General features: G+C 35.1%; 2 protein-coding genes across 2 annotated transcripts in view; both read left to right on the forward strand.

Annotated features, from left to right (window-relative positions):
• DNAJC1 (DnaJ heat shock protein family (Hsp40) member C1) overlaps positions 1-22,821 on the forward strand; it is a 206,333-nt gene that overhangs the window by 8,756 nt on the left and 174,756 nt on the right. The window lies entirely within an intron of this gene.
• LOC140633208 (Y-box-binding protein 1) lies at positions 18,131-19,435 on the forward strand. Its single transcript, XM_072825414.1, has one exon. It carries the CDS (start codon positions 18,286-18,288, stop codon positions 19,246-19,248), a length of 963 nt encoding a protein of 320 aa, XP_072681515.1. The 5' UTR covers positions 18,131-18,285; the 3' UTR covers positions 19,249-19,435.

Raw genomic sequence — 22,821 nt, forward strand, 5'->3', positions numbered from 1 at the left:
GCCACTGAAAGCAAACACTAGAATTCTAAAAGGAATAATTTCCTTAGTTAAACAACTCCTGGTTTTAGAAGGCACAAGAATTTTTAAGAGCTACATGAGACTCTACTGTCGGACGTGCAATGAGTAGTAGTCAAAACAAGTTAAGATCAGAAAGATCATTGTCATTTACTGGGAAGGTCCGAACAGATCTTAGGGAAATCATGGGGCCCATATATATGCATGCGACTAAGGAAGGTAGAGACTTCTTATTTCTAGTCAGTTTTTGAGGACTTTATTCATACCACATCAAAATGGGTCATGTTAAGTAGGCTATCCCATGACCAATTGAAGTTATACATTACCAAGAAGCCTCTGACTTTTTGAAATAAGAAAAAAATTGCAAATCTTATTAGTTATTTTCAATGACCTTTTAGTTAAGAGATAAAAGATTAGTACTTAGGTTATTTTCTGACTTTAAGTGGTGTTTTGTGTTAATAGTTTCTAAATTTGATTTAAGAAAGTTAACATGTATGTATAATGTAGGATAGCTAAAAATTGTGATTTTACTTGTAGTTGATTATATCCTATCTTGTATTTTTTAGTGGGTGTTTTATCTATGGTAGGAAATAGACTTCCTGGGTGGGTGTTTTAGTGGGTGTTTAAAGAATTTTGGTTCAGACATTTAATAAAGTTCAAATGATTGCCATGCTGTACAATTCTATAGTAGTTATATAGAATTAATGCGTGCCTTTTATATCACACCTTTCAAAGTAGTATGAGGTTCAACTTAGTGTAAATTAGATTGATCTTGAAATTAGTTATTGTAGAAAGTGTCAGAGGTTTTCAACAATACTGACATCTCTCAAACTGTTGTTGAAACTTACTATTTTGAATCACCTTCAAAGCCTGCAGCATATTTGGCAGATTATTCTTATTAATAGTAAATCTTTAAGATGGATTTTATTTTCAGTTTAGCTAATAGTCATTTGGAGCTAAATTTGGTGACTAAATTGGGTTAGTAAGCTTGGGTAAATACATTTGGGACTGATAAAGTGACCTGAATATAAATTTAATGTAAGGTTCATAAACTGGTTTAAGGCCTATTCTTAAGAGTTCTGGAGAAGTTTAGAGCAATATCAACATGAAGTAAATCTATAGCCTTACAAAGTAATGTATACTAGTAAACGACTTTTGGAATGCTTATTACTTTATGGGTAGCAAATTTTTAAAAGATTTTTTACCTACAGGGGAACAATATATAAAGATTATCTTAATTTTAGAGAGGTAGAAAAATACTGAGCTAGAATAAAATAATTAATTTGCTTGCTTTAATATTAAAAACAAGCATTCATTATATAATACTTTTATTATAAAGCTGGTTAAAGCAGAGTGGGAGAGGAATCAGTCTGTTTGTGATAGGGACAGTAGCTGAGAATACCACTGAGAGGCAAAAATAGGAAATATGTAAGGAGAGGGGAAATGTAGAAAAATGCATAAATTACAAATAAAAATGGTAATAGAGTAATATCTCCATCTTGTGGCCTTCTTTGGATATTGTCTTTAAAAATGTTGAGGGGTTGTATTTTCACAACTGTAGGCATAAGTAAAAATAAATATATATCAGGTAAAAATAAAATATGGGTCAGGGATTTTTGCAGTATTTTGTATTTGGACCTTTAAAACCAAGCTTCCCAATTGGTGTGCTACAAGTAAGTGTGCTTAAATAGTGATGTCCTTTCTTGGGTGGACTTAACCATTTATTCCAGTGTGTCTTTTCAAATACAATTCTCTATGAAATGCCATAGTATGAAAAAGGTTGGAAAAACACTATAAAGGCGTATAGGTCTGATATTTTTCTTCCAGGGAAAATTTTATAATCGTATAATTATATGCATGCAGATACACACATATATAGAGATATAATTGTCTTAAAATTAGTCTTAATAAAATTTTTGCTATAGTAAAGATCTTATTTAGCTCTTATATATGAAAAAGCATTATTTACCATATCAGTGGGAGAATCTGAATATAAAAAGAATCAATAAGTCTTTGATGAATCAGTGTCCTTCAGATACTTGATGATTCATTCTGGTTGAAATAACCATTAAACATTACCATAGTTCGGGCCTCAGAGGAATGCTTTAATGATTTGTACCAATCTTCTGTGTGAAGAGTATACAAATGACTTTGGAATATATAAATATACAAATTCTGAGTAGCCTAAAGTAATATTTGTGACATTAGGAGATAAATAATATTTTACTTAGAAATCCTGACTGACATAGATTTCAAATTTGGGGCATTTAACACTTTTTCAACCCATTGATCCCTTAGAGCAACACTGTGCAATAGATGTATAATACAAGCCACAAACATAATTTTAAATTTTCTAAAAGCTACATTTAAAAAGTAAAAAAGGAAGATTAAATTAATTTTAATAATATATTTAATTCAGTGTATCAAAAGTATTTCAACATTTAATCACATTTTAAATAATTATTAATAGTTCACATTCTAGCTTTTACTGTCATTAAAATCTGGTATGTATTTTACATTTATACTTCTAGTATACTTTGATTCAGAAGTACAATTAATGTAAATTAATCAAATAAAATTAAAAAATTGGTTTCTGAATTGTATTAGCACATTTCAAGTGCTTAAATATGGCAGATGGCTACGACTTTAGAAAGCACAGGTTTAGGAAATCAACATTTCTGTGTTGTATACATATACCTAAATATTTTTGGGTAAAATCACTAACTGCTATTTCCATTTTGTCAGGGACATAGTTTGTAGTCGTCATTGCCATCTTTTTTTTCCTTTTGTATTTTAACTCAGCATAGTTTTTGTTGCTTTTTTTTGTTTTTAGATTGTTTCAGTTATGCTAGATATCATCTTCCTAGTTATCTGTACATTTTCCATTCTTTTCTTTGACCTATAAAAGCTGTTAGTATAGTGCATGCTACTCTTCTAGGGACAGTGGGTTCTCAGTGTCCATGCATACAGAGCTCAATGTCCATGCATACAGAGCTAATAAGGGTGTTTTCAGATAATCAGCTTAATTCAAATGGGTTATTTGCTTTTGCTGACTTGCCTGTTATATTTGATAATTCTTAAAGTCTTACTAATATTGTTAAGTTTTCAGTGTTGCTTCAATGTTCCTAGTTTGTAATTTTAACTTTGAGGTTTTCCATTCTTTCTATTTATTTTGAAACTCATCCATCAAATATATTGCTAGCTATGAAATAGTTGCTATATTCTTTACTGTCATCTATTTTGAGTATTATATCTTTAAATGACTTTATTGTTTTATGATTTTTTTTATTTGAGAGACAGAGAGAGAAGCATGAGGAGTGGGCAGAGGGAGAAGCAGACTCCCTGCTGAGCAGGGAGTCCATGCTGGGCTCTATCCCAGGACACTGGGATCATGACCTGAGTTGAAGGCAGACACTTAACTGACTGATCCACCCAGGAGCCCCTAATTAAATGATTTTAAGGGAGATTTCTATATCCATTTCTATTTGTGTGCCAGTATTTTAGCTCTTAATCAGGGGTAACAAGTCATCCGTTTTTACTAGTTGTCTCTGCCACCTCTATATAGCTCCTAGTAAGTATTGCTTTCCTTTAGACTCAATAATTAATTGCTGATCTTTTTGACTCTACCTTTTGTAATTTCATATACAACTGAGGAAAAGAAGTAGATATTAATGTTGATGATTTTTATATGTAGCTATTGTTGTTTTAAGTAATCCTGGTACGGGGGCACCTGGGTGGCTTAGTCAGTTGAGTGTCCCAACTCTTGATTTCAGCTCAGGTCATGATTTCAGGATTGTGAGATGGACTCTGGTGTCAGGCTCCCTGCCTAGTGCAGAGTCTGCTTAAGATTCTCTCTCCCTTTCCTTTACCCCTTACCCTGCATGTTCTCTCTCTCCCTCTCTCTCTCCCTCTCTCAAGTAAATAAATAAATAAACTAAAAAAAAAAAAATCCTGGTACAAGAAAGAAATTGCACTGGGGTCAGAAATGTAAAAAATTCTATGTTGAGTGAAAAAAAGAAACAAAACAAAAATTTAAAAACCAGTGATAGAATCCTGAAGTTGGAAAAGATCTCACCAATATCTAACCTATTTTCTCATATAGGAATCCTGAATCTCTCTATAGTTCTTTGGCAGATGGTCATCCACTCTATTTTATTTACCTCTAACAATGAGTTTATGAAGCAGCCTATTGAGTTTTTGGATTGTAGTACTCAGTGGAAATGTTATTCTTATGTAAAGCTAAAATCATAGTTCTTATCTACTTCCAGCTTCATTTATAATCTTATTTTGGAGTACCCCTAAATATATATTCCCTAAAATTATTGCTCTGAAATGCCTTAAAATAAAATGCACAAAGGAAATAGTTACTTGTTGATTCTATGGTAGTAGGGTTACTTAAAAACAACAACTACAACCCACAATTCTTTGTGTATCAGTTATACCTCAATAAAGGTATTAAAAATAAAATATACAGGCAACTTGAGAGACCTTCTTGTTTTCATGGTCTTTAGAAATGTACTAAATCCACCCTAGAGAAGACCCAAGCCACCATAGTTACAATTGTCTTAGAATTACACTGAGCATGATTTGAGATTACTATAAATGATTCCCTGAGGTCATCAAAGTCAGCAACAGGAAATTTCTAGGAAATGAAAACAAGATGATTTGGGGTATGTCAGCTTTGATAATATGGGCCACAAGAGTAATTTAATTAAAATTGTACCCAGAAGTTGTTATAGACTCTTAAAGCAGAATGCATGTGTGCAGTTGTACAGGTTGTGGGTCTACTAAAAACCTCTTTTCATTATAGTATGAAAATATCATAGACTTTGAGATTACTAAAGAACTGCACATAGGTGATTCAACTTAAAGGAAATAATTACTCTTTTATAACTAAAATGTCAGTAAAATTTTAGTTCACAAGTTCATCTTGAGTTGGAGTTTCTCTACCCCCTTTTATGCAGCCCTCCCTAGAGACTTCACAGTGGCTTTTACTCATATAGGCAGCTTAGGGCTCCCTCCTGAGGTTATATTGGGGCCACTGCAGATCCAGCTACCAAGCCTGCAGATCCCTTGGCCTGGTCTCAGCTGTGGGGCTGAAACCATGGCCTCTTACCATCCCGGATACATAATATTTTATAAGCTATAGCCTCAGGTAGTGAGTGGCATTTTTGCTTTTTATGTTTTTCCCTCCCCTGCAGGTGGTAGAGTCCTACTGCAACTGTTGGTTTCAAGCACTTAGTCTGGCTCTGATCCCAGGCCTTTTGTAGAGTACTTTTAGCCCTCATTACTTTGTGAGAGTCCTACTTCCAATTACTGCCTACTTGTAGGTGTAGAGTCCAGTAGGCCTATACCTTAAGCTCTAATTAGGGCTACAAGTTTCCTTTTTCTTTTCTTTTTTTAATCTACTGAGATACTTAACTAGTGTTTTTCATAGCTAGGTGTTTGTGATTTTTCTCTTTAAATTTTATCTTTGGTATGTGTTTGGAGGAGGTTAGGGAGGAAGTCCCTCAATGCTTGCAGTGCTACTGTAACCCTAGAATGTTTTTAAAAGCTGCATTTTTTTATAATAGTTATTATTTTTAATGCTAGTTTTCCTGTTATCTAAGAACATTTACCATTTATCATCGAGAAATATATTCAGGCCTATTATTCACAGCAATATAAGAGATTAATTAGGTATTAAAAGGGACAGTAGGCCATCCGCTTTCTGACCACTATTCCTAGACTTTATCCAGGTCTGGGTGCTAAAACAGTCAAGTAACATTTCTGAAATAATTGGATCCCTCAAAGCTTTGAATATGAATGTAGTAAGTAGATCCTATTACCTCAGAGTGATGTATATGGATGGCCCCGTTGTTGGAGACCCACAGAGGAGGGTTCTGATTTTTGTCTTGAACCTAGTTAGAAAAATATGGTAGGTGGGGAGAAAGACAGTGAAACTCAAGATACATGTCATAAAAACCATTGCTGGGGGAAATTAATGGTCCTAACATTAAGTTCTATGCAGGTAGTGTCATGTCAGCTGTAAATATATGCTATACTTGCAAACCTCATAAAAATACCTTCTCTTTCTGAGCCTAAATAACATTATGTTCTCTCATATTCAGTCTTCAAAGATGTACAAAACAAAACATAGTACAGTGAAGGTTAACCTCACTGAAAACTGTTTTAGTAATAAACTTGATGACACTACTAAAATCCTAGAATTTCAGTGGATATTAGCTTCATGGAATTGGATGATCCTTAATTGAAGCTTCAACAAATGATTTAAAGAAAGAAGTATACACTTCAGATTTATAAGGAAAGATAAAAAGTTCTTTCATTCTAGATTTGTAGGAATTAAGTATCAGTTTACATACAATCTGAGGAACATATTTGTTTTGTAATTATTATGTACATTTAATATTTAGTTGTTAATCTCTGGAAAGTCTTTAAAGATACTAACATGGAAGAGAACAGTGGTATAATCTTTTTAAAAGACATTTCACGAGAATCCCTGGGTGGCTAAGCGGTTTAGCGTCTGCCTTCGGCCCAGGGTGTGATCCTGGAGTCCTGGGATCAAGTCCTGCGTCAGGCTCCCTGCATGGAGCCTGCTTCTCCCTCTGCCTGTGTCTCTGCGTCTCTCTCTGTGTCTTTCATGAATAAATAAATAAAATCGTTTTAAAAAAAAAAAAGACATTTCACTTGCAGATAGTCATTGTTGGTTTTCTAGTGTGGATAACAATACTATCTCTGCAGCAGTTCTCTCCAGTAATGTTTCTAACCTTTGTTTTTGTGACAGAATAGAATTGCAAAGCTATCTAGATTGTTATGAAACTTATAACAAAGCCTGTTTTTCATATTTGTTAATTCATTAGTTCTTTTGATAATACTACTAATAATAAAGAATTAGAAACAAATTTTAACAGGAGACTTTCAGTAAATTATGACATATCCTTGGCCTGATGTGTAATCATTAATAATACTGTATGGGAAAGTATACAGCAACATGGAAAAATATTTACGATGTAAGTGAAAAAAGCCAAATATCAAGTTGTATTCACATTTGGTTATAATTTTGTATGAGTTTTATATGTGCAAAAGGTAAAAAAGTAACATGGAGTAATGGGAACAGTTTGAATTGTGGGATTAGTAGAATTATTTTATTTAGCAGTGAATGTTTCCTTTTAGAGTTCTGTTAGTATTAATAATACATGCTCATGTAAATTCTTTTATTTTCGGAAGAAGAATGTTATATAATTAAATCACAATTAGATAAACCAAATTAACAGTATATCTTCGTGTTTATTAGATAAATTGAACAGATATTTAAGTTGCCTTTAACTTATAACTTATAGAGTTATAAATGGGAAATTAAATAAGACAAACAACTTTAGACTTAAAAAACCCGTCTATATATTTTGTTATTGTAAAAATATTAAGTAATTTCTAATAATTATTTCAGTGAATCAGAACCTATTTTATCAAATTTCAGATGTTAGTCACTTGAGAAATTAATAGCATAGGTCAAATGAAGTAGCTTTATGGTTGTAAATATACTTAGGATATGCTATAGATATAATTTTTCTTTCCGGCAAACAAACACAATAGTATCCTGGCCAAGAAAGCCAACTAATAGGTCTTGAGGGTAAGACCATACTTCAGTGCTTCTTAACTTTGTATTATTTTTCTGAATTTTTAAATATATGTATATAGTGTATTATAGATTCAACTGAATAACCAGCTACATTATAGGCTTATTTATAACTTCTTCAGTCCTCGCAGTGCATATATAGTTTAGAGGTGTGCTGTCCAGTATTGTAGCTTCTAGCCACATATGACTGACTGTCAGGCAACTGAAATGTGGCTGGACTAAGAACATTAATTTTACATTTTATTTGATTTTAATTAACTTAAAATTTTAAAACTGAAGGAGTACAAAATACTTTTCCATTGAATACAACTTTACTCTTTGGTTAGGACTACATTTCACTTTAACCATAAAAAATTTGGCTTATTCATTGAGATGTGTTGTACATATAAAACATACACTAGATTTTGAAGACTGTATAAAAAATAGTGTAAAATATCTCAGTAACTTTTAATATTACATGCTGAAAATATTTTTATAAGTTGATTTAAATAAAATATTAAAATTAATTTTACATATTTTTCCTTTTTTATAATGTGACTACTAGAAAATGTAGTTACACATGTGGCTTGCATTATATTGTATTGGACAGTGCTGGCTTACAGCAGGCATCAGCAAAGTATGACCTGTCCCTGGTTTAGATTTCTGGGTAGAAGAGCAAGTACTTACTTTGCCTAGGGTGCAAAAGATAATTGTTGGGCTCAGGAAAAATGTTTAGAACATACCATATATTAGTACAGTAATAGGCTACATATGAGTTAATGAAGAAAGATATCTAAAATCCAAATATAAATACAAAATATTTTTAAAAAATTTTAAGACTTATTTATTTATTCATGGGGGGGGGGGGAGCAGAGACACAGATAGAGGGAGAAGCAGGCTCCATGCCGGGAGCCCGACGTGGGACTCGATCCCGGGACTCGAGGATCGTGCCCCAGGCCAAAGACAGGCGCCAAACCGCTGAGCCACCCAGGGATCCCCCAAAATTTAAAAATTTTTAATGAATAGTAGTTTATACAACCAAAAATATTTGGAAGTCATAATATAGAGGGTGCTATAAAAGAGAAAGAGAGTGAAAGACAAGGCTTTTCGACTAATGTAGTAAGGAGCTCAGTAAATCTGCTCCTCCTCCCCCCAAATGATGAAACTTCACAAAATTGTCAAAACAACTATTTCAGGATAACATCCCACATGTCCATTATAATCTAGAAGGCTATGGAGGGAATGGAGAAAGCCCTAGGTATTCACACATTCCTGGCTGAACAAGAGGTGTTGTGTATGTACAGATGAGACCCAAGAGGGTTGAACAGAAAATAAGAGCCTCAAAAGACTTATAAAATGCCTAAACTGTGAATATGTACCCCTGCTGGCACACAGACCCATCATCACAAAGTAGAAGCTTTACTGGCCCAAGATATTTGAGCACAATCTCTAGCTAATGATTGACTAATCATTAAACTATGCAGAGCAAGTTTAAAGATAAAAACGAAGGAAAAAAAAAATACCCGAGCACAGATTTCAGCAGCTACACAACACACAGAAGACAGACTCCATAGAATAATCCCTGTCAGGTCATTAAACAAACAAAAACAGAAGAGCAAGCTCCAGTGCAAGGAAGCAATTAGAATCTAAGGTCGCTCCAATATATTATCAAATATCCAGTGTTCAACAAAATCTGTGATACATACAAAGGAACAAGAACGTGGTCTGTACTCAGGGAAAAAATGGAAATCGATAGAAATTTTGTTTAAATGGGCCCAGCTGTTATATTTAGCAGGCAAAACTTTGAAGTTCGAAAAAACAAAAAACAAAAAAACTTTGAAGTTCAAAGAAATAAAGGAAGTCATTTTAAAGAAAAATATGATAACTGATTCAACAAATAGAAAACATAAAAAAATAGATAGAAATTTAAAAAATAAAACCAAATCAAAATTCTGGAGTTGAAAAAGATATTAACTTTTTACTAAATGGGATCAACTGCATAATTGAGATGACAAAAGAATCCACAAACTTGAAGACAGATTAGTAGAAATGATTCAGTTTGTAAAACAGAAAAAAGAATAAGAAAAATGAATAGACTCAAAAACCTGGGGGACACAATCAAGCATATCATCATGTATGTAATGAAAATCTCAGAAGGACAAGAGAAGGAAAAAGAGGGAAAAAAATATTAATCTATACATCCAGGAAGTTCAAGAAACTCCAAGTAGAATCAACACAAAGATATCCTTACCTAAGCAAATCACAAATTGTAAAATTTTAAAAATAAAGAGAAAATCTTGAAAGTAAAATTTAAAAATCATATAGGATGGTGACATGATTAAAAACTGACCTCTCATCAGAAGCAATGGAAGCTAGAAAATAGTGGGCTGGATATTCAAAGTTTTGAAAGAAAAAATTGTAACCAGGAATTTAATGTCCTACAAACTTACCTTTCAAGAAGAAGGTAAAATAAAGACATTTCCAGATAAGCAGAGATTAAAGAAATTCATTGCTGGTAGACCTGTCTTACAAGAAATACTAAAAGAAGGGGTACCTGGGTGGCTCAGTTGGTTAAGCAACTGCCTTTAGCTCCAGTCATGATATCAGGGTCCTGGGATTGAGCCTAACATCCCCACTGAGCAGGGAGCCCACTTCTCCCTCTGTCCCTTTCCCTGCTTGTGCCTCTTCTGTCTCTCAAATAAATAAATCTTAAAAAAAAAAAAAAAAGAATACCAAAGTTCTTTAAACTGAAAGAAAATGATACGAGAGAGTAATTCGAATCTATGTAAAGGAGGGGAAAAAAAAAAAACAGAAAATATAAATATGTAGGAAAAAAACAGAAAAAAAAATTACATAAAACAATGATAAAACTCTTTTGTTGAACTTATATAAAGATTACTATATATGATGATAACACAAAGAGGGAAGAAATGGAGCTGTAATAGAACAGTGTTTATTTTTTCAGTAAAAGGTGAATATTAATCTGAAGTACATCTTGATAAGTTATATATTATAATCCTTAGAGCAACCACTAAGAAAATAAACAATTTATGTGGTGAAAATTCTAACAAAGTAAAATGGAACACTAAGATATATCTGAAGCTATGTAACTAAAAAGAGAGCAATAAAGGAGAAATGGAGGGGAGGACACAAGATTCATAGAAAACAAATAGCAAAATGGCAGACATAAATCTAACCATATCAGTAACTAAATTAAATATGAGTAGATTAAACATTCCAATAAAGGAGTAGAGAATGTCAGACTGGATTTTAAAAAGATCCAACTGTATTCTTTCTACAAGAGACACTTTAGATTCAAAGACACAAATAGGTTGAATGTAAAAGGATGGTACAAGCATTATACTATGTTGGCAATATAATAATATTAGGCAATATACCAATATACTAATAAATATACTGTTATGCAAATATACTGTTAGGCAAAATTGACGTGAAGACAAAAATATTACTATAGAAAATGAGGGACATTTCATAGTGATAAGGATAATTCATCAAGAATATACAACAGTTATATACATCTAACAATAGGACTCCAAGATACATGAAGCAAAAACACAGAATTGAAAGGAGAAATAGATAATCAGCAATAATAATTTAATACACAGCTCTCAATAAATGATGGAATACTTAGACTGAAAATCAAGAAGAATATACAGGACCAGAATAACTCTGTCAACCAACTTGACATTACTGACATCTATAGAACACACCACCTAAGAACAATGGAATACACTTTTTTTTTTCAAGTTCACATAGAACATTTGCAGGATAGTTCATATACCAGGTCATAAATCAAGCCTCAGTATATTTAAACGTATTAAAATCATACAAAGTATATTCTCTTATTACAATGGAGTTAAATTAGAAATGGACAACAGAAACAAACCTGGGAATCCCCAAATATTTGGACCTTAACACATTTCTAAATTACCCATGAGTCAAAGAAAAAAATCACAAGGGAAATTAGAAAATATTTTGAACTGAATGAAAATGAAAACAGAACATATCACATTTAGAGGATGCAGTTAAACAATACCTAAGTGGAATTTGTAGCTTTAAATACCTATTATCAGCAAAGAAGACAGATTTCACATCAATAGTCTTAAGCATTTACCTTAAGACACAAGGAAGGAAAAAAGAGCAAATTAAACTTAAAGCAAGAAAAATGAAGGAAATTATAAGATTAGAGCAGAAACCGATGAAATAAAAACAGGAAAACAATGGAAGAACCAAATGAAACCAAAAGTTTGCCCTTTGAAAAGATTACTACTCTTTTTCAGGACACTTACTTATTTTCTGGCACCATAAGATGCTCCAGACTTATCATGTAATTCTCACTGCCCCAGCTCTGGAATCAGTCATTTCTGCAAGTAGCATTGGTTCTTTTCATTGAAGTATAGCATTTAGAAACCAAAATATGTGTGCCTGTTACTTCTGTGGCATCATTGCATGTAGTATTTCCCAATGGAAAGAACTAGAAAATATGTTTATTTATATAGTTTCTTTAGTATTTGGATTTTTATCTTTTGTTGTTTGCTGCCACGTTTCTTTCATATATCTAGCACAGTGTTTAGCATTTGACTCTCCATACATGTAAGTCTGTTACGTTTTGATTCTGAGAAAGAATGATTAGCTGGGGAACTAGACAAAAAATCAGAATGAAGAAAATTGAAAACCATGGGAGAATAAAGTTTTGATTATTACTAAAAACAGTGAAGGCATTGAAGGCCTAGAACAGATTGCTCAGAGTAGGTAAGCAAGAAAAGATTGATAGTCTTTTTATTCATTATAACTTAATCTGACTGACTTGAAAGTTTTACCAGAAGCGATGGTGAAAGAAGTAAATAAGGATATCTCTCCTACTGGAATTCTGTCTTTAATTTGCTTTCCATTATTTTCTACTTTATCTAGATAGACCAGATCCAAGAACAGTTATTTCTGCTATTACTCAATGTGTGGCTTTCTTGTTCCTCAAAATAACACTGTCAAGAAAAATAGAATTTATAGGAGAAAAGGATTTAATGCAACCCTCTGTGGAACTTTATAAGCATTGACTGAAACAATACTTTAAAAATTTTAATTAAACGTCCGTCAGCATTTTTACCTGGCATTGTAGTCAGTCAGTTCTTAGAATCCTTTAACTTGTGCTCATGCTTCCTTATTTGAGATAATAGGTTTTTAAGATCATTTGAATAAAAATTTTAAGTATGAATCAGAGTAGAACCCATTTCACTGATCTGTAAGTTTAAAAATGGAGGAAATGTTTTTGCTGCGACTTTAGCTGTACTCATGGCTTCAACAGATAACTTTGCATAATAGAAACCATAGATGTTCTTGATGTCTGTAAACCAGCTACTACTTACATTGAACGAAGGAATTTCTGTAGATTTTTAACTATTTTCTAAGGTCTTCATATATTTCTAAGACTTTCTTTAATTGTGAGAAATCTTGTCTTGGATCCCTTACTAAAATGAGTGTGCTGGGAGAAAACCATGTTGTGCTAACACAACTTTTGCATTATAAGGACCTCATTCCTTTGTTTACTAATCACATACAAGATAGTTCAAGTTAAGGAAGTACATGTCGCAGCACTAATTAAGCTGTAATATGCTGAGTAACTGATTGCTATTATGTGTGGGCCTCACGAGAGTGCTTAACCAGAGTTGATATTGGTATTTTTTATAGGCTTAGATGTTTCTGATAACATCAAACGAACATACACATGCTGAAGTTACAGAGAGCCTTGTGATATAGTTTTGTTTTGTTTTTAGTTTTTTAAAAGTATTTTAGCCTTTGGATCCTTGGGTCTTGTAGGGACCCCTTTGGGTAGTGATTTTGCATATGTTTCAATTGTCTTAAAATCTTTGCCTTTTTTCCTGTGCCTCTTTATATTCCTTCATCTATTCTATAGTTAGTCTCCAGCACCGTGTTAGGTTTTATGAATCCTTGAAGGCAGTATATGATATGATTCCTGTTCTTTATAGATAGGAAATATTTTGGTAGCACTGCAAGACAAAATCAAGTCAATTGATAGACTGCTATGTGTTGTCTGTAAACAGTCCACCTGTCTGTGCCTTAATATTGCCTAGTTCTGCTGAATGCACTTGAAGCTTAAGAAGTTGCTGACCCCAGGCAGCCCTTCCTGCCCACTGCTCCAGTCCTCTTGCTTTAATTAAACCACCTTTAAAAAAAGAAGTTGCTGACCCCAGTCTCACCAGATTCTGAGCCAATCTTTTCACTTGCTAATTGACTTTCTCACTTTACTTCAAGGCTGGTTTTCTGAATTGTATACATTACTTTATCAGTATACAAGTACTACAAAATCTTGCTTCAAGAAATAATGAAAATTCTTTCACAGTTTGCATTTGTGTTTCTCTCTTGCTCTTTCTCTCCTTCCCTTGTTAAGATTTCCCTCTTGTTGTTGTTGTGTGTGCTTATTTTAAGATACTTATTTTTAAGCCATCTCTACACCCAATGTGGGGCCTGAATTTACAAACCCGAGATCAAGAGTCACTTGCTCCACTGGCTGAGCCAATCAGGTGCGCTAAGATTTCCCTCTCTTGATGGAGATGTGCTTGCAGGTGGCTAGTGCTGTTTATGTTTTATATTCTTTAGTACTTCTTAAATACTATATTAAATATTAAAAAGAGTTAATCAAGAAAAATCTGACTCTATCAATATGTATTTTGTTGATGAGGAGAGAGAAAGGTGGGAGGACTTTTGAAGAGAAGATCTTTAAGAAAAAAACTACTGAAGCTAATTCAAATTACAAAGTAAGCCAATTGTTCCTATATACAAACTAGACATCCTCATTTAAAATTAAAAAAAAAAAGTTTTTGCAGTTAAATATCATCTAACTGTTGGCTTAATGTACAGAATGTACCAAAATAATTTGGGAATGGGTTTTTTCCTCTTGTTACTTTGAAATTTTTTTTATTTATTACTTTTTTTTAAAAAGATTTTATTTATTTATTTATTCATGAGAGACACAGAGAGAGAGGCAGACACAAGCAGAGGGAGAAGCAGGCTCCATGCAGGGAGCCTGTTGAGGGACTCGATTCCTGGTCTTCAGGATCACGCCCTGGGCTGAAGGCAGCCCTAAGCCGCAGAGCTACCCGGGCTTCCCTATTTATTACTTTATTGTAGACTTTTCAAAGAATGTTTATATTAGACAATCTAATCAGCTTTCCAAAAGAGAAAAAAGACCTATTATCAACCTTTATTATCCAGAGTGATCTATGATGATTTATGTAGGGTCAGTATGAGAACATAAGCCTCTTGACTTTTAACTTAAATGTTATGTTACATATATTAGGATGTATTTGTTTTATTTAATGTAAAAATAATCATGGCAATTGACTGCTTGCTCTTGGGCATGTGTATTTTGGTGCTCTGCACTGGGATTCAATTCTAAACTCAATTCTAAACTTCAATTCTAAACTTAGTCCAAAATTGGCTGTAGGACTAGAATGTTCAGAAGGGAACTAGGAAGAAATATCTGTACTTATATACATCCTTACTTGGGTTAAATTAATAATCATTACTTTTGGAAATTATTTCTCCTTTAGAATGATTTTGATTTGTATTATGGTTGGTAAACACATCTACAAAAAAAGGCAGTGAATTCCTAAAGAAGACCTTGTAATAAGTGCTTTAGAGAAACTGAGCTTTGTAAATTAATTAATTGCACTATTTATATTGTAACTTTTAGGTAAATAACCTATGTTTACTTGTCATAGTCTATCATTGTATTTGTCTTTATATTTTTGAAATTCAGTAGTTTTCTTTTTTAAAACTCACTTAGATAAAATCTTACATTTTGGGAGGCAAAAAAAAGTAGTAAGTGTTGAGATTTGCTTTTGTGCTTGAGTGTCCACAGTACTCTATTTACTTACAAAGAAGCATCAATACTATCCTCAGGCTCATTCATGAGAGCAGATTTGGAATTATCACTGTTTCTTCTGTTGCTCATTGGTCCTACCATTGGTCTTCACGGATGCTGCTTGTTTTGATTGGTTGCTTTTGCAGTGGTTTTGCTGGTGTTATTATGGAAGAAAAGAGTAATAGGGGAACCTAGTGGGTGACCTGCATTCAAAAAGAGACTTCAATAAAGGCAGAAGCTATCTCCTTCTCTTCATCCACTGATTTTAACTTACCTGTAGAGGTCAATAAACATAATCTCTGTAGCATGATGTAAGCCAAATTCTCCATCTCTCTTGTCTTTTGTTAACCATTGGGAAGAACTGAGAAAAGGCAGAACTAGGAAAAGTCCCTTGCTCCTAAAAGCAAGTGTTACTTTTTCAGACTGGGATTAATCTTTATTACGTTAGGAAATACAATGTGTATTCCTTTAAAACCCACCTCAAGGGATTCCTGGGTGGCGCAGCGGTTTAGGGCCTGCCTTTGGCCTAGGGCGTGATCCTGGAGACCCGGGATCAAATCCCACATCGGGCTCCCGGTGCATAGAGCCTGCTTCTCTCTCTCTCTCTCTCTCTCTCTCTCTCTCTCCTCTCTCTCTCTCTCTATCATAAATAAATAAAAATTAAAAAAAAAAAGCCCACCTAAAAAAGTCTGTTGGTATTTTCCCCAGTATTTGATTAGCATTTTAACAAGTATTGCTATTGGAGTATCTGGGTGGCTCAGTTGGTTAAGCAGCTGCCTTTGGCTCAGGTCATGATCTCAGGGTTCTGGGATAGAGCCCTGTGTTGGGTTCCCTGTGTTGGGTTCCCTGCTCCGTAGGAAGTCTACTTCTCCTTCTCCCACTGCCCCTCCCTGCCTCTTGTGCTTGTTCTCACTCTCAAATCAGTGAAATCTTAAAAAAAAAAAAAAAAAAAAAGGAAGTATTGCTATTAAGATTAAATCATGGCCAGAAGAAGATTTGACATGGAATTTTAGCCAATAATGGAATGATACTGGAAGACTTTGGGAGCTGTGGATAGTAGGGAAAAGAGTGTTAGGATTAAAGAATAATAAAAAAAGGATTAAGGAATAAATGTTTATGTGGATTGCCTTAATTTACTATTGAACAATACAAGCTTTTATTATTGGCCCTCCTGCATCACAGAAACAAGCCTTTCATATATGCCACCATTTCTCATTGGTTATTACCAATTATTTTCATGCCTATATATAAAGTGTATGATACTTTTTTAGGTTTGATAGAACATGTGTAACGTGTGATCCTTGCTCTCAAATATAGGTGGTTCTAATAAGATACATGACTATATTTTGGAATCAAGACAATGAATACAATTTTCAACAATAAATGTATTCACTGTCTTTTTTTTTTTAATTGTATTATATAGCCTTCAAGATGCAAAGTTCTCAGAAGTAAATCATGAGTATAGACATAACTGTTTATACAGCAGCTAGTTGGTTTACAGACCTCTTCAATGCATTTTAGGATTTCTCTATTATATTTTTGTTCATTCAAATGTGTTTTTCTTTCCCTAATTTTCCCCGGACTATCTAGAAGAAATTTGAGGTGAATTTAACTGGAAAAAAAAAAATCCTTTAGGCCAGAAAACTTGAGTAGTAATCAATTCATAGTTTAATAAAGGACATGTGTAGTTTGAGTTTTTGGATAACCTTTCTTCCTTTCAAAGCATTCTTAATTAAAACCAGATGAGAGGAGCAAAGAAGGTATTCAGAACACTAAATAAAATGGATATGCTTCATGGAATTTGCAGAATTCATCAATACATGTAACAATGATTTATAATTACATTTGGTTCTAACACATCAGTGTAGATCTAACAGAGGCACATTAAGTAAGATAGCTAGTATAAAACACTAAGGTGAAAGGGTTAATTGGCCTTGCACAGTTCAATTTGCCACTCTAGTGGCACTTTCTGTTGTCTGTGTAAACAGAGTTGCTAAGTACTTTCCCACTAAGCTGCCACCCTTTTATTTATACAGTTGAACCACCAATGAGGAATGGATCAGTTTACCAGTTGTTAGGCCTTTTCTTCCTGTCTTTTCAATCCACTTCATGCTTTTTGCCCCCAGCTGTTGCTACATACCTCCCTAATCTTCCCTTAGTCCTTATGATTTTGGTCCTCCCACACACACACCCCCCAGCTTTTTTCTCTCTTATTCATTGATGTAAGTGTATGGAAATGTACACCTAGTTCTACTCTTCTATACCTTATTCTTTCTCACATCTACTTCCATTCATTCATTCTACTCCTATTCCTATCTCAAAACTTGCTGCAACTATTTCCAAATATTTTTCAAGTAACATTTAAATATTCTTTAAAAATTAAAACATGACTTATATCACTAAAGGTCTCTCAAACCTGTCTTTACTACTGTCTGAGAACCTCCTACTTCTCTGTGAATTGATATATTTATATATATATACACGCGCGTGCACACACATATACACACGTATATACATACACACTGGCCATTTTAATAATTTTATATATATATGTATGTATAAACATTCGTAATCATAATATATTGCTGGAAATCTATATAATTCTGAAACTAGAGATCGATCGGTAGCGGGAGCGGAGAGCGGACCCCAGAGAGCCCTGAGCAGCCCCACCGCCGCCGCCGGCCTAGTTACCATCACACCCCGGGAGGAGCCGCAGCTGCCGCAGCCGGCCCCAGTCACCATCACCGCAACCATGAGCAGCGAGGCCGAGACCCAGCAGCCGCCCGCCGCCCCCGCCCTCAGCGCCGCCGACACCAAGCCCGGCACCATGGGCAGCGGCGCAGGGAGCGGCGGCCCGGGCGGCCTCACATCCGCGGCGCCTGCCGGCGGGGACAAGAAGGTCATCGCAACGAAGGTTTTGGGAACAGTAAAATGGTTCAATGTAAGAAACGGATATGGTTTCCTCAACAGGAATGACAGCAAGGAAGATGTATTTGCACACCAGACTGCCATAAAGAAGAATCACCCCAGGAAGTACCTTCGCAGTGTAGGAGATGGAGAGACTGTGGAGTTTGATGTTGTTGAAGGAGAAAAGGGTGCGGAGGCAGCAAATGTTACAGGCCCTGGTGGAGTTCCAGTGCAAGGCAGTAAATATGCAGCAGACCGTAACCATTATAGACGCTATCCACGTCGCAGGGGTCCTCCACGCAATTACCAGCAGAATTACCAGAATAGTGAGAGTGGGGAAAAGAACGAGGGATCGGAAAGTGCTCCCGAAGGCCAGGCCCAACAGCGCCGGCCCTACCGCAGGCGACGGTTCCCACCTTACTACATGCGGAGACCCTACGGGCGTCGACCACAGTATTCCAACCCTCCTGTGCAGGGAGAAGTGATGGAAGGTGCTGACAACCAGGGTGCAGGAGAACAAGGTAGACCAGTGAGACAGAATATGTATCGAGGTTATAGACCACGATTCTGTAGGGGTCCTCCTCGTCAAAGACAGCCTAGAGAGGATGGAATTGAGGAAGATAAGGAAAATCAAGGAGATGAGACCCAAGGTCAGCAGCCACCTCAACGTCGGTACCGCCGCAACTTCAATTACCGACGTAGACGCCCAGAAAACCCTAAACCACAAGATGGCAAAGAGACAAAAGCAGCCGATCCACCAGCTGAGAATTCGTCCGCTCCCGAGGCTGAGCAGGGCGGGGCTGAGTAAATGCCGGCTTACCATCTCTACCATCATCCGGTTTAGTCATCCAACATGAAGAAATGAAGATGAAATTCCAGCAATAAGAAATGAACAAAAGATTGGAGCTGAAGACCTTAAGTGCTTGCTTTTTGCCCATTGACCAGATAAATAGAACTATCTGCATTATCTATGCAGCATGGGGTTTTTATTATTTTTACCTAAAGACGTCTCTTTTTGGTAATGATAAACGTGTTTAAAAAAAAAAAAAAAGCCTGGTTTTTCTCAATACACCTTTAAAGGTTTTCAAATTGTTTCATATCTGGTCAAGTTGAGATTTTTAAGAACCTCATTTTTAATTTGTAATAAAAGTTTACAACTTGATTTTTTCAAAAAAGTCAACAAACGGCAAGCACCCGTTAATAAAGGTCTTAAATAATAAAAAATAAAAAATAAAAAAATTCTGAAACTATTGTTCTGCTTCTTGCTTTTATCACTATATTTTTAAGATCTGTGCATATTATATAGCTAAACTGTTAACTGCTTCATAATATTACATTGTATTTTACATTTTAATTATCTACCTATCAATGGACATATAAATTGTATCTAGCTTTTTCTCTATTTTAAACAATGCCACAGTTAACAGTCTTACAGATATTGTCTTGTACGTATTGCTATAGTTTTTTAGGGCAGTGTTTTTCATGAAGCAGGTGGTGAAATAAATTTAGATAGGTTGGAATCTGCATATTAAAAAATAATAGAATGTAGTAGAAAGAGTCAGAGTAAAGGGCATTTATTTTTTTCATGAGACATCACAACTCCAGAACACAATTACATAAAATGTATTTCCTACTGCACGTCTCAATCAAAAATTTTATAGTTTGATACAGAATATATTTTGTACTTTAAATCTGTTTTGGATTTTATACCCAGATGTGGATTAACTAGATCATAGGCTACATAATATTTTGAAGTTTGTTATACACAACCAAATTACTTTCCATAGTGACTACATTACTAATTTACCTTCCCTATGCTCTACTCAATATTTGATATTCTAGTCAGACTTCAATGTTTTCTATGTTCTTAGGGTGAAAATTTCCATTTTATTTTAATTTTCATTAACTAGTGACGTTGAGCATAATTTCCTTATTACTAAAAAGAAAGTTGTCAGGAACATCTGGTTGGTGGGATTGCTGTTGTTGCAAATCCTGCTTCACTAGAGAAAACTTTACTTCTACAATCTTTGCCAATAATACATTGCTTTTTTTTTTAATAGCATACAATTATGTGGCCTTATGAAATAATTACTAAAAATAACTTTGTTAACCATGCCGCATTATGTTATATTTAGGTTTCTGTCAAATTTGTTTTTAAACACAATTTTCAGGACACGTGGGTGGCTCAGCGTTTAGAGCCTGCCTTAAGCCCAGGGTGTGATCCTGGGGTCCTGGGATCGGGTCCCACATCGGGCTCCCTGCATGGAGCCTGCTTCTCCCTCTGCCTGTGTCTCTGCCTCTCTCTCTGTGTCTCTCATGAATAAATAAATTAAAAATCTTAAAAAACAAACAAAAAAACAAACACAATTTTCTTACTCTAAATAACTTTAGGTACAATAGCACATTTGAGGAATACTGATATCCCTCAATATATGAATTTAGATTCATTTCAGCAGAATCCCATCTATCATGCCTATTTCTTCTATTGTAGAGAAGGAGTTCTAACCATATGTGAGGAAATGTTTCATTCCTTTGTTAGGACCATTATGTATGGATAGAATCTTAGTATTAAGCAGGACATTAGAATATAATTTTGGCTTAATTGTTGGTTATCTACCATTTAAAAAAAAGACATAAGTAATATATACTTAGTTCTTTAAATGACCAAAATAGGGACGCCTGAGTGGCTTAGTGGTTGAGCGTCTACTTCGGCTCAGGGCGTGATCAGGTTTGTGATCAGGGGTCCTGGGTTCCAGTCCCTCAACAGGGTCCCCATAGGGAGCCTGCTTCTCCCTCTGGCTATGTCTCTGCCTCTCTCTGTGTGTCTCTCATGAATAAATTAAAGTTCTTAAAAAGAAAAAGGATAAATTAATAACCAAAATATATTTCACAGTTATATTTAGTCTTTATCCACAGCCCCTGAAAATACTCTGGAGCCATAAAGGTGACATGGGTAAAAAAAAAAAAAGAAAAAAAAAAAAAAAAGGTGACATGGGTATCTTTTTTTTTTTAAGATTTATTTATTCATTCATTCATTCATTCATTCATTCATGATAAACATAGAGAGAGACAGAGGCAGAGACACAGGAGGGGGGAGAAGCAGGCTCCATGCAGGGAGCCCGACATGGGACTTGATCCCGGGACTCCAGGATCGTGCCCTGGGCCAAAGTCAGGCGCTAAACCGCTGAGCCACCCAGGGATCCCCGGTATCTTTTTATTAATGAAGGTGACTCTTGGACCCTGCCCATAGGTAGGACCTGGTTGCCAGGAGGACTGACCATGTGATTAGAAGGTTGGAACTTGGGACGCCTGGGTGACTCAGTTGTTGAGCCTCTGCCTTCGGCTCAGGGCATGATCCTAGGGTCCAGGATCGAATCCTACAACAGGCTCCTTGCAGGGATCCTGCTTCTCCCTCTGCCTATGTCTCTGTCTCTGTATCTCTGTATCTCTCATGAATAAATAAATAGAATCTTTAAAAAAAAAGAAGGTTGGAACTTTCAGTCCCACCCCCTGACTAGAGAGGGGAGAGGAACTATAGGTTGAATCAGCAATGGCCAATAGCTTAGTAAATTATGATGTCAGTGAAGCCCCCAATAAAAACCCAAAAGGATTGGATTTAAGGAGATTCTTGGTTGGCGAATAGTACATGAAGGTGCTGGGAGGGTAGAGTGCATGAAGAAGGCATGGAAGCCCTGCCCCCTTTCCCCACACTTTGCTCTATGTACCTCTTCATCTGACTGTGTTGATTCATATCCTTTATCAAATTATAATCTGGTAAACAAGTATGTTTCCCTGAATTCTATGAGTCACTATAGCAAATTAAAAGAACATAAGGAGGAGGTGGTTGGGACCTCCAATCTGAAGCTGGTAGGCTAGAAGCACAGTTAACAGCCTGGGGCTGTGACTGGTATCTGAAGTGAGGGGTTGGAAGACAGTCTTATAGGACTGAGCCCTTAACCTGTGGAATCTATTTACTATCTTCCAGTAGATAGTGTCAGAATAGAGTTGAATTCTTAGACATCAGTGAGGTGTCCAAGAATTGCCTGGTGTTGTGGCAGGAGGAACCCCACTCCACCCCCGCCAACACATTGAAATTAGATCTGGGAAGTTGCTGCCCATATATTTGCCTTCTGTTTGATTTTCTCTGGTAATAGAGATATAGTCACTTTTTTTCCTAGTCTTTATCATTATTAGTGTCGATTATTAAAATTTAACCTGATAAATTTTAATAATAATTTCTTTCATTGATGTTATATTTGCCTTCAGAAGTCACATAGGAAAGAGTATGCTTCTTTAATTATGGCAGTTTAGTATTGGAAAGAACAAGACTTCTTTTAGAGAACTGAGAAAGCAGAACACATACGCAGTAATACAGCCAACA

The sequence above is a fragment of the Canis lupus genome, chromosome 5 (assembly GCF_048164855.1).
Source record: "Canis lupus baileyi chromosome 5, mCanLup2.hap1, whole genome shotgun sequence".
Lineage (NCBI taxonomy): Eukaryota > Metazoa > Chordata > Mammalia > Carnivora > Canidae > Canis > Canis lupus.